The following is a 12,887-nucleotide window of genomic DNA, read 5'->3' as shown; positions in this document are numbered from 1 at the left end:
CTAAGGACAGACCGCCCTGTTGCTGCGGGTAAAGGTGCACGGCCCAGGGGGGTAATCGTGGAGCGGTGGATTCCTGCTTGATAAGGCGGCGCCAACTGCAAGAGTCCTGAGACCGCTACCCCAGGCGAGGCGGGACCTCCTGGTGGGATCGGACGGAGGCCCCCAGCGAGGACATAAAGAAAGAAAACTCAACACAGTAAGCTGCATGGCACACTGCTAGGCTGCGTGATGGTAGTGTGGGGGAGGGGCGAGAGGCGAGAAGCTCGGGGGTAACATGGCGCAGCGAGGTTTCACGGACCTGGCAGAGTGCAGGGAACACTCACCACAGACCAGCAGAATAAACTAGGCACCGCATGGACAATATTCGTGAACAAAAGATTTTAAACAAGCACGGCCCGGCCGGACCAGATTCGGGGGCGTTCCCGGCTTTCGGCTGACGTCGCGTGACGTCGGCAAAAGCCAAAGAATCTCGGGAACGCCTCCGAATCTGGTCCGGCATTGACGGACAGGCCCCTCGTCCAATGGCTAGGCTCCATTTATGGAGCCAGCCAATGAATGACGAGGGCCGACCCAAAGCCACACTACAGTTCTCATAAGATTTCTCCTGCGCAAAAGCTGCTTGCGCAGCTTTTTGCAGTCGAAACCTAAAAAAGAGAGTGGAGACAAACAACACCATAAGGAACAGTGCAACACTGCAGTGTCCAAAGACAGGGGCAGAAGAAAGAACAGAAGAGAGCCCTGAGCAGCCACCCTGCCAGTACATAGACAGCCTTGCTCCGGAGACAAGGAACATGGGTAAAAAGTCATGATACATGTAACAGGCCCACCACTGCATCCAGAAACAAGGAAGGGGAGCCAGCCCCAAGACAGACAGGAACAACAAAACTCCAAGCCACCCCAGCATAGAGGGCAACCACCCCCTATGAACAAGGGCAAGGCATGGCCAGATGACCCCTATTCGGAGGTTAGCAGAGGGGCAAGGACTCTCAGCAGCAAGAGGAAGGGAAGGGAAGGCAGGGGCGGGAAGGACAGTGATTGAAGGCAAACCCCCCCAAACCTGGAGTAGCCAGAGCAGCGGGGCACAGGAGCACAGTAACCCCATCCTCTAAGGAACCAAGAGGAGGAATGTACCACAAACAGGAAAAATCTGTTTTCCCGATTGGCATAGACGTGGCGGTTATCCATGAAACTCGGCATATCCATCAGGTATTTATCCGTCCGGTCGCTAAATAACTGATTAGATCAATTATGATTAAGTCAGAATGTGAGCAATAACTGATCGAGTCTGTTGACCTCTTTATCGACAGAAATTGCCGGACGTTTTATCTTATATCAAATAAATGAGGTTGGAACTTAAACCATCGCCGGTTATCATTTAATTGCGGCGGCTAAAGACGAAAACCCAGGTAATCCATATAATGTATAAATAAAGGGAATCCAAATTTGTTAGTGTAACTCAGTAAATATCTATTTACTTAAGTGCTAATCCGTCGGGCCTTCCTGTCCTTTATGTTTCAGTTCACTGCTAACTGAGGTAAAAAGGATTTAAAGACCGTACTGAACAATAGATTCTGAACACGTGATACATCAAAATACGCGTGTCAAAAATTAAAACGACGAATAGGTATAATAAGAAGTCTAGATTAACCCCTTAATTGCTGCCGTCGGCCAACGGTCGTCACGGCCACTACCTCCCCAGTGCTGCGCACGACCGTTGGACGTCCATTCAGCACTAGTTCCAATGGACAGCGCAGCACTGGGGAGGTTTATTTACAAGCTCTAAAGGGGTTAATATGATATGTAAAAATTAGGTAGCGAAGAGAATGTAAATAAAAGTGTTTTTCCATCTTCACTCTTATAGTGATACACACTGAATGTATCGAAATCAAGAATTTCAAATGCCAGTCAACATATAACTTCAAGGAGATAAGAAATCGCACTAAGAATAAAAAATAGGTAATTGTTTAATTCTCTAACTAAGAAGTTTTTTTAATGATAACCAGAATACAATATGCTGACAGATATGTTTTTATTTATAAATAGGACTTCTTATCAGGAAATAAGTCTACACTCTCGCAATCATTCCAGGATTATTAGCACTTATCGTGTGCCGTTATAAATTGAGGATCCTGTTCAAACCTTTTTAAAGGTATTTTATCTTTACATCCATGACATAAATGTATGAATTCTGCGAGACATAGGAATGTTATCACATCAGAAATATTGCTTGCAACCTGTTAGGGTGATTAAATGAGAGAAACAATCTATAATCTAATCAATGTTATGGGAAAGTTTTAATAGATTTAAGTCTGACATGGAGAATTCTTTGATCTAGAAGCACCATATAAAAGAGAATAAAATCTCTTTTATTAGTTAAAATATAGAGAAAGTTGTGATGAATTTTAATTGTGAATAAGTATATAATCAGAATGTTAAGTGGAACCTAAAAAGTTGTTTATAAATGGTCTCTATGAGATTATGTATCTTGTACAGAATGTTAATATTTGTGTTTTATGCAATTTGTGTTTAACATACATTTTCGTGGCTTTTCCTGAAGAAGGCGTGTCAAAACGCCAAAACGCGTGTCGAAAGAACATTAACATTTGATTGTTGCCACTTTTTAAATTCAAAAATCTTGTCTAGAAATAAATGTATATTTCTTTTTAAATGCAATATGTATTGATGAATGTACTTTCATGTATCCTTTTTTATGATTTTTAAATGCAAGAATTAAAAAACTGTAAATCTTTTCCTTCCTTCTCTATGAAAATTATTTTTATTATTATTGTCCTTTTTATTTGATAGATTGTAGATACTTTCTCAAAAATTTGGTATGGTGCAACTTATAAATGTCTAAATTGCAGATTGCCTAGGAATGATAATACACTATTGATATATCCCTGTCCTAGGAATCATTGTATACGTGGTTCAGGGGGTCCTTGTTATTCACATACTCCGCAACCAGACCGAGCCACCCATCAAGAGCAAAAGAAGGCACTTACAGGAGACACAGCGCCCACCGGGAGGCGAGTACCGAAGACCAACCCAAGGTTCCTCGCAGAACGGGGAGGAAGGGCGGGCTGTGAAGGAATCTGCAGCTAGAATCGTCTCTACCAGATACATCGTTACCGAAGGTAAGTAATTCGTACATCTGATAGATTACTAGCCGCAGATTCCTTCACGTAGAATAGATACCCTAGCGATACTCACGGGGAAGGATGGTCTGCGAAAGGACCCCACCAGTCTGGACAGAACAGAAGGTCCCACAGGGGACCAGATCTGCGGGCCAGATAAGAAACTTCACCCCCGCCAGGCAAGAGTAACCCCCACAAGGAGAACACCACCGACTCCAGAGCGTGTAGGAGGAAGAAAAGAAGACTGAAGAGGCCTGTACCCTAACAGCAGAGGAACCAAGGGCAAGGCTAGAGAGGCCGAAGCCCCTCACTCCCTTACAAGGCAACAGAGCTTCCATCCAATGCCAAGACAGGAAGAGGAGGAAGAAGAAGAAGCCCAGAGGGCCCAATGAAATGATGGAAAGGAAGGCGAGCCCTCCAGATGGAACACAACAGGCCAGCCAGAACAGCGCCAACAGTCATAAGCTGCCAGAAGCAAGAAGAAAAGCCCGGGGCCCCCGAAAGACCGGGCAGTCTACGCCTGACAAGGGAGCACTCAGAATCACCCCAGCCCTCAGGACAGGGGCAGGAAGGTGAGAAAATGCCCGGCCACACCACTACGAGGGGCCGCGCACAAGACCTCAAGAAGCAAAAGCAACATACAGAAACGCCATGGAGAACCGGCACCTGAAGGCGACCTGAACTCCCTAGCAGAGTGCAAGTTATATAACAGCTACCACTACCGCACATAGGGTACGTTAAGTCCCAAGACATGGGAACTTCTGCAGCAGAGGAAAAACAAAAGAGCCACGGGAAAAAAAGTCCCCGCGGAAGGCTTGACATGCAGCCCAAGCAGAGCAGAAGGCCTAATCTCAGGGCCAAGTCTGCACAACAACTCCAGCGAAACACACACACATGTACAACAAAGGGCCGTCCGGCAGCCAACAACGCCAAAGTCCTAAGGGAGGACTCAATGGCCAGAAAACACACCCCACCAGCCAGAACAACCGACCTAAGAAGGCCAAGACCCAGCCAGGAGAAGGAGGAGGAGGATAAGGCGGAGGAGGAGGAGGACGGAGCCCCGCAAAGAACCTCTGGATGGCGGAATCAGCCGGGGCATGGAGCAACAGGCTGCCATCAAACAGAAGATCAACGAGTTGCTCCCGAATATTCTCGGGGAAAACTCCGTCCCGAAGCCAATCATGGCGACAGAGAGCGACTGAGGAAGCCATGGCCCGGCCAGCACCTCTGAGATGTCCAGAGCGGAGTGGAGAATAAATGCCGCTAGCTCCCGGCCATCCACAGCATGATGCTGTAAGTCCACCTGGACCGTCTCCTGGGAGGCTGCGGATCTCAGAGACTCAGCCAAGTCCCACAAACAAGAGGAGGCCCTAGACAACACACACAAGGTGTTAAGAGCCGGCAGAGCAGCGATGGTCGAGGCGAACATGTTGCGCCCCCAAGAGTTCAGCCAGCGGGCCTCCCGGGACGGCGGAGTCAACAGTGGCGGCAGGGAGGGAAAGGCGGTCCGCAAAAGTGGACTGGCCGCAGAGAGGTGGAGGGAAAGGCACGCCGGGTCACGCGGCGCCGGAAGATGTCGGTGCAAAAGGTGCTGAGGCACAGGATCCCCTGAGGCGGAACGCCTCCAAGCCCCCGTCAGGGAAGACAGCACCGAACACTCAAAGGGAAGTAAGATCTCCCTCCCACCAGAACCCTGAGGCAGGACGTCGACACCATCTGGCGTTGCCAGACAGCGTTCCTCCAAGTCAGACCGCACCAGGGACCGGAGTGGAACCGGAGCCGAAGAGGCCTCGGGGTGGCGCCGGAACGATGCCGACTCGACATCCGCCGAGGCAGCCGTCTGTGTGGAGGAACGATAAGGGCCTGGGGAGTGTCACAAAGCCCTCCGCCAGCCACGGCCCAAAATGTAGCGGAGGTCGCCCGGCAACCCATGTGGCGGCGCCAAGGAGGATTCAACCTCCGACTCGCCCTCCGACGAGGCAGCCACCCGTGGGGAGGGACGAGAGGGTCCCGGAGAGGGACGAGGGATCCCCACCCAGCCTCGACCCGGAACGGGACGAGGAGGGTCCACCGACCCCTGTGGCTCTGCATGGTCCAGCCGCAGCCGGGGCCGTAGCGGCGTCACCTTGGCCTTAGACAGGACCACCTTGTCAAAGGACCGAGAGGGGCTCTGGGATGCGACCCGAGCCATGGTGACCTCCTGCGACACCACATGGACTCCCGCTGGAGTTTGCGGCGAGGCAGAGGCGCTGTGGTCTGATGGAGGGACCCGCGAGGGGCCACACCCCAACAGTACCAGATCCTCCAAGCCTGGATCCAAACCAGCAAAGTGCCGGGGCCGCCGCCAGCGCCGCGGAAGGCCCCGCGCAAGGCAAAGGATCCGCTGCCGCCCCAGGAGGGGAAGGAGGAGGAGACGCCAACGAGGCCTGCAAAGCTGCTGCGTATGTCTCCATCTGGACTCTTGACGCCCAAGCACCGGGAAACGGTGGATAGGACGACACGCGGGGCCGCATCCCCGGCAGAGAGCCCACGCCCCCGGCAGGCTGCAACACTTACCCACGGGGAGCGACGCTCACGTGACATCGGAGAAGGGCGAGGAGGACGACCACGGCCATGAGTAGTTTCATTCGGCGCTCTCGTTGCAACTTCGGCTTCAACTGTTGGCACGCCTCACAGTCAGTGGTGCTGTGATCCTCCCCAAACACCACATACAAATGAGGTGAGGGTCTGTCGCCGACATAAGACGCCCAGACGACGTGCAAGTCTTGAAGCCCAAAGGCATTCGCACACTGTTCCACCAAAGAAGAGACAATGGGGAGAAAAAAGGGCCCCAAACAGGCCCGTAGCAAGGACCGGATCCTCATTGCACGCCGAAAAGGAATAAATTGACGCAGGCGCGCCGGGGTGGGTCTTATGTGACCTTGCTGACGTCACGTACGCAGATGTCGCCAGGGCGGAGTCGCGTGGTGTCGCTCCGCCCCCGGCGCGCAGGGATGCTGTTGCAAAAAAGTTTCCGGATCCTGTCTCACACCTGGGGATAATTCTACGTGTCGGAATCTGCAGCTAGTAGTCTCTATCAGATATCATGCATTCACAAAGAGGAAGGGCTTCCTTGGGGACCCCTTACTGTTTGAGAATGTGTTAGCACCAAACTAAAATCGGTGTTGAAAAGTGAATGTTTTGTGACCGCATTTCGGTCACAAAACATTTGTACATAGCATTGCGAGTCTCTATTAGGAAGGGACGCCCTTAACACGCCCCTTCCTAATATCAAGTCGCTAACTCATTTTGTGATTCGGTAATAGGTTACCTAATCGCAAAATAGTGTTTTGTACATAGGGAAATGCTTTATTTTGGTTGCAAACAGCCCAATTCACAGAATCAGGCAGTTTGCGACCAAAAAAAGCTACGAACATGTGGCACATAATCTCCTGTTAATAAGCAGAATCCATGCTTACTGTAGAAACAACAACAATATTTTGAAATGCATGCACGTCTGTGGTAGTTACCATTGTTTTTTATTTATTTTATTTTGTTATTAATAATGGTATATGTCCTAAACAAGAATACACTTACTCAAATAATACTGATTTAAGAGAGTAATAAATGGAAAAGCATTGACAATAAAGGACTTGCTTGTATTTACTAAAAGTGATATTTATGTCGTCTAGAAGGAATGGAAACGCATTTTTGGTCTAGTAGAATTAGTTTTACAACCATGTTGTATCAATGGCGTTCGGGAAATCATTCTAAATGATGGAAAATGTCACCAAGTTGTTACTATCCTTGAAATTAAGGTTAGCTCTTGAAGCTAGAAAGGAGAACTCTTGCCACCACACCAGGATATCTAACTTACTCGTGTTGGTTGCAGCTGCAATTATTATGGAAGCGCATCTACTTGTATCACCAGGCCTCTCGAGAAGACTCACATATCTGGTGCAATTGTCATAGATGAAAAGAATGTGCCTCCTATGAGGCAGCTTTTACTGTTACAAAGACTCTTATGGCCAATGTTAAAGGGATACACCTACCTGTGGCAGCTGGCATTGCTGCAAAGAAGAAGCTCTATTCCCTCACAGCAAACTGAACAGTACGATTGATACCCGTCCTCATCATACATGAAGCAGTACTCCAGGAATCGCTCCTAACAAAGAAGGAAGAAAAGTTTAGTAAAAATGTGACATTTGACAGCATTAACTCTTGCAAACAAGCAAAAAACAATGATTTACCAGAATCATGGTCTTAGCCAAAGGTTATCCAGTATGCTGAAACTTGCTGCTGCCAAGGGAAGACTGTGCTCCAACAAAACATCAGAGTAGCCAAGAAGAACTCGGGTATGCTCAAAGTGTTCAAAAGGTAGAAGGAGAGAGCTCTTCCTTGAATCATTGTGTTCACCCCCCCCCCTTCATGTGGTGCATTAACAATTGGGATGAGCATACATGGGATTAGTTTATCATAGTCCTACTCTTTTACTGTCAGAATGTTCAACCGACTCAGTTTTAGTTAATGTCATTTGTAACCCCCCATGAGCACTGGCCCTTTTTCTTCTGTTGTCACACGGTGTGTCTTATTTAGTCTGTAAGCACTGTTTTTTTTTATGAGTTTCTCCTACTGCAGGCACGACATGCTTTCCTACAACATTTAGAGCGCCAGGCGCACTTTCACTTTCCAAGCAGCCCGGGACAATGGCGGCCGCTCCTTTAAAATAAAATAGGTCTCGTATTTACAAGAGTTTGCGCTATTGCCATTGTAAATGACATTGCATTTTATTTATGTATTCATTATCAAAACAGATAAATAAAAGGCAGTCATGTCAATACCAATAGCTGAAACTCTCACAAATGCGAGACCTATTGCATTGCAAATGCTTGTTTTTCTTCTTCACTGTCGTCCTTGTTGAACCTCTTGCCATTTGTAGGCATGTTTTACTATGCCACACGCACTTAAAACAAACCCTTTCTTCCTTTGAAATGGATGTTTATTGTTACAACAGATTTTATCTGATTTAACTGTGATAACAGTTGTTATCTTTTTCCAAATGTATTTTCAACAAGACGTGGACACAATTGAAATGTGATAGGATTGTTTGCAAAATGTCATATTTGGTTTTTTTCACACATGGGGAGATTAACTGATTTGCTCAGAATCACAGCAGTGTTGTGCTGAGACCAAACAAGCAATGGCAAAGCCAACAGGCCTCGCCTTTTAGATTATTGGCTCTATCATTGCCTTTTGTTCTTGCCGTACAGCATGGGCATTGCTGACTATGGAAATGATTTGTAGCCATGCTGTATGGCTGTGTGGCGGCTGTGGGGCATGGTTAAAAGTTATAAAAAAAGAATTATGATGCACCCAGCACATTAGCCCTAACTGCGTCATAGCACTTTTTAAAATGAGTTTTAGCCACACTGCAAAGCATCCGCGCTGCTGTACAGCATACCTACATAACATTGCCAAAGCCAATAGTTTCATAGGTGAGAATTATTGGCTTTGTCACTGCTTGTTTTCTATTTAGGCTCTCTCCTCTCGCCTTTCACCGTAAGAGTTTAAGTAGCGGCTTTAACCAACACGTGGATACCCAGAATCTGTAAACTTTAAATCGGTGAACTGAATCCATAATAAGCTCACGATTTGTAATTCTATAAAATAAAGAGCTTTGTTTTCACATTAAGTTTAAAATTCATGAAGTCCTCCAAAAGTTCACGACTCACAAGGTAAGGAATTCTAAGTTCTGGGTCTTTGCAGTATTAAGGCATTTCCCAACCTCACGGATTTTCAGTAGTATGGATTACCAGTTTCTTGCATCCTGTATATAGCAAAAATCCAGGAGGGTTAGCCTAGTGATTTGGGCTAAAGGATTTTGTTGATTGTGATAACTATTTCGAAGGCAAAGGGCCAGATTTGGAGTTTGATGGACAGGTTAGAGTGTGGTACCTAAAGAAAGTACAACTGCTGCTCTCTTTTGTAAATTCTATAAAGCAGCTTTTTAAAGAGCTCCAGGCACATAACGTTACCGTAGTCACCTCTCATTCAATAATGGCTTTTGCCAACATGAAACTTTCTCATTCCATTCATATTCTGTACCCTTTCTTCATGTAAGCTCTGTTCTATCCCATTCACACCATCTCTCCTTTATCAACTGAGGCTCTTTATTTTACAATAGAAGCTTCTACACTTTTTGGTTGCCCCCCACCTCCCCCCAACTTTCTCCATGCAAGATCAATGTAGTTTGAGCCTTCAAGCTCCCTCACCATTCTCTTTCTCTCGGCACTCTCTACTTTAGAGCATTCCGGTACTCTATTTGCCATTTAGCACTCTTCCCATTCAGGTTCACTCGGCTCAACATTCTGGCTTCCTCCTTTTGTTCTTTCTTCTTCATGCATTCAGGCTCCATTATTTCTTTATTTGTGCTCTATGCTTACTCTATCGGGGCTCACTGTACTTTCCATGCAGACTCTCTCTAGCCTTCTTTCGGTGCCAGGGTTGTGGCCCAACTCTTACAGTATGCCACAACGTTTTCTGCAATCTCAAAACTCTTTTTTTTCCAAGTCTTAAACCACTGCCTCTTCCAATATGTTTCTGGTTTCTTATGTATAGCATTCCCATTCGGATGCTGAGCCATCATGTGAATATTTATATAGTGCTGAAAACATACTTTTGTAGCCTCATGTAAGAAATTGGATTACATTAAGGAACAACCTGATTGTCCACCCGGTGCTCTCTGGTAAAATCAATATAGAAGCTGGGAATGCTTGTCTGATCCAGCCAGTCGAGTCTCTCCTCCTCCTTAGAGGGATGAGGTGGATCACCGAATGCCAGAAGCATGATGGTCTGACTGATATGAAAAGGAGCCACAACCTGCGGAAGGAAGAAGGCTATAGTTCGCAAAACCAGTTTGTCTGGGTAGAAAATGGTTAAGGCGGCTTGACAGACAGGGCCTGTAATTCGTTATCCCAACTCGCCAATGTTATGGTGATTAGAAAGGTTTTTTTGAGAGTACGTAGCTGAAATGTTATCCTAATTGCAGGTGTATACAGAGTTTAATGAGGGACTAAGGGGCAGTCTGATCAAAGGACAGTGGCGCAAGCCCAGAAGTTCGATATACCATACTCTGTGTCCAATTCGAAGTCATTAGGAGGACTAGGGTCCAATTGTTCCTCATTTTCTTCAAAACTCATGGCGGGAGTGGTATTGGTGGAAAGTTGTACAGGAGTCCAAAGTGACTCTCATCAGAATGCGTCTGCGAGCGAGAGTCGCTTTGAAAACTCCAACTCTAAATGCTGACACTTTCTCGTCACTGGCAACCAGATCGAGCTAAATTTGTCCCCATTCGCGGAAGAAAAATCTGGACTTGCTTGAAGAAGTCCACCTGGTGTTGTTGCCACTGGGACTTCAGATATCACTGCAGAGCCTGCATATCCCACCTGGTGTACTTGACCAGCAAGATGCAGGAGGATATCAGCCCCAGAAGCCTCAGGGTCATCCCCACTTAGATCCAGGACAGACTTTGAGACATCGGAATTGTAGCCCAAATATCCTGGACTCTCAGTTCTGGAGGATAGGAGTGAAAGAAATCACACCATGTCCAGAACGGCTCCGATGAAGGGGAGCTTCTGTGAAGGAGTCAGGTGTGACTTTGAAATGTTGACAGTGAACCCTATCAATGTGAGGAGGTTCACCATAGTCTGGAGGTTGGTGACGACTGCCTGGGTCAAGCCCGCCTTCAATAGACAGTCGGCGATGGTGGGGAAGACTGGCACCACTGACCTCCGAATACGAGCTGCAACTACTGCCATCACTTTCACGACAAGGTTTCATGAATTACATGTCACCTATAGGAGAAACAAATATTGTTTATGTACTGATGAAGGTGGTGTCTCAATAATTCATCACCACCAAAACGCGTCAAGATTCTGTTGTGTATATGGTTATATCCAAGGAACTTTTTCATGTCCAATCACATTATGAATTGATGGACTGATGAATTTTTATTGAGTGATTCCCTTTGGAGTAGCCCTACTTTGATGTTTTGATTTTTTTACACTTCCTTTGTCTCTCATGCCTTTTTATTGTTGATTATAATTGGTATGTATTGCATATTTGCTATATTTTTATACAAATTTTTTAATTGGAAAAAAATGTTTAAATAAATTCATGTTTTTTTGTATTGATTTGAGTTCCTTATCCTTATGTGCATTATAGTTGTTTGTTGGGTTCATATAGTTGTGGTTTATGTGTATTCCATGAATGTTTGAATGTGTGCGGAATATATATAAATATATACATAGCTGAAGATAGATTTGTAGTAGTCCCAAGGGAGTTTCCTTTTTCCTACCTGTGGTACCCTGTCTCTTGGCAAGTGGGGTAATTCCTTTTTCTTTATTCACATGCTTAATCTACTGCCAGTCTCTGCACCTCCTTGTAATCACTGTTACTCGCTATACCATACTAACTAACATTACCCTAGGGCAACAAAATCAAAATTCCTTGAATATGATGGTTATCTGCTATGTCGCACTTACTTTGCACGTCTGGCAAAGACTTCCTTCAAACAGCGGGTGAAACGTTGCAGGATTTGTGCTCCCACAGGCCAAACAAAAGTCTGTCAAGAAACAGAATGGACAATGGTTATAATAAAGCTGTTGCCACCAACATCAGTGGGTAAAAGCAGGAGCATTTTGGTTCAAAGAGCAGACCATAAGAAGATTTTCAAGCCTCTCTGTATCAGACCATATTCAGAAGGCATCTCATGTCCTTGCACTGAAAAGAATTTAAGCTCAAGGAGAACAAGTATTAGCCTTGTCAATAGGTATCCCCTTTATAATGCAAGTGCTGAGCTGTTGACTTTGCCAATATTTGTCTGTAAATTATTGTTAATAACAGTTACACAAAAACATTTCATAATACTGGAGGAAAAGCAAACATATCTCGTGGTATTTCAAAACCGTACATTTGAATTCAAGGTTTTGAATTTTTTTGAATGCCATTGTTTATTTTTCAAATACTTTTCATTTTGTAAACTGACAGAATTTAAAAATAATTAAGGAGTGTCATAATGTTAAGGGAAATGCTTGTCAAAGTCTAATTTACATGATTCAGCCATGTGGGCCTATGCCTTAAATAAGGGAGCACATTTATAGGCTTTCAAGAGAAGTGACATGCTAAGCACACCTTTTGTCTCAGATGACTGCTGAGTGCAGCAGTTGGCCCTTTCCCCAAATCTTTTGTGCGCCAAAGCTTATGCTGTCATGCAGTATACAGAATGAAGCAAATAAAACAAAAACAAACATTGAAAATTATTCTCCAATCATACCCCATCAAAAATATCCCTGTTGCAGTGCTTTTACAGACAGTCAAGGGGGGTTGGTATGTGAGGGGGAGGCAGCACACAAGGGAGAGAGCTAGAAAAATGACATGCACTCACACAAAGTGCTAAATGTAAAATAAAGAAGTAGTTCACTAAATTGTGAGCAGTGGAAGCATACATGTTTGCCAAACAAAAAGATTGTGAGGAAGTTATGTACCAAAAGAAGGGCAAACAGAAGAAAAGAAAGCCATGCCATTGAATAAGAAGCTAGCAAAAGAGAGTGACAATAAAATCAACCAATTGGCAGTAAGTGGTGGCTGTAAACCTCTTACGTTCACTAAACGTCTTTTGCAATAAGACATCCTTCGCTGCCTAGTAGGTGACACCTAAACAAAATGTCAGGGGGCCTATGCTCCAAAATTAAAATTACGTGTATATACTGGAAT

At 45.5% G+C, this 12,887-nt stretch overlaps 1 protein-coding gene across 12 annotated transcripts in view; it reads right to left on the bottom strand.

Moving 5' to 3' along the window:
• The window catches only part of DNMT3B (DNA methyltransferase 3 beta), a 791,643-nt gene that overhangs the window by 196,958 nt on the left and 581,798 nt on the right, over nt 1–12,887 (bottom strand). For all 12 annotated transcript variants that reach the window (XM_078651794.1, XM_078651798.1, XM_078651793.1 and 9 more), the window contains 2 exons: nt 11,657–11,736; nt 7,166–7,278 (listed from right to left, as the gene is read on the bottom strand). In XM_078651794.1, the coding sequence (XP_078507920.1) occupies nt 7,166–7,278; nt 11,657–11,736 (193 nt within the window). The remainder of the gene's footprint in view (nt 1–7,165; nt 7,279–11,656; nt 11,737–12,887) is intronic.

The sequence above is a fragment of the Lissotriton helveticus genome, chromosome 7, assembly GCF_964261635.1.
Source record: "Lissotriton helveticus chromosome 7, aLisHel1.1, whole genome shotgun sequence".
Taxonomy (NCBI): Eukaryota; Metazoa; Chordata; class Amphibia; order Caudata; family Salamandridae; genus Lissotriton; species Lissotriton helveticus.
Note: the sequence above shows the minus strand (reverse complement) of the source record. Positions and strands in the feature narration are given on the sequence as shown.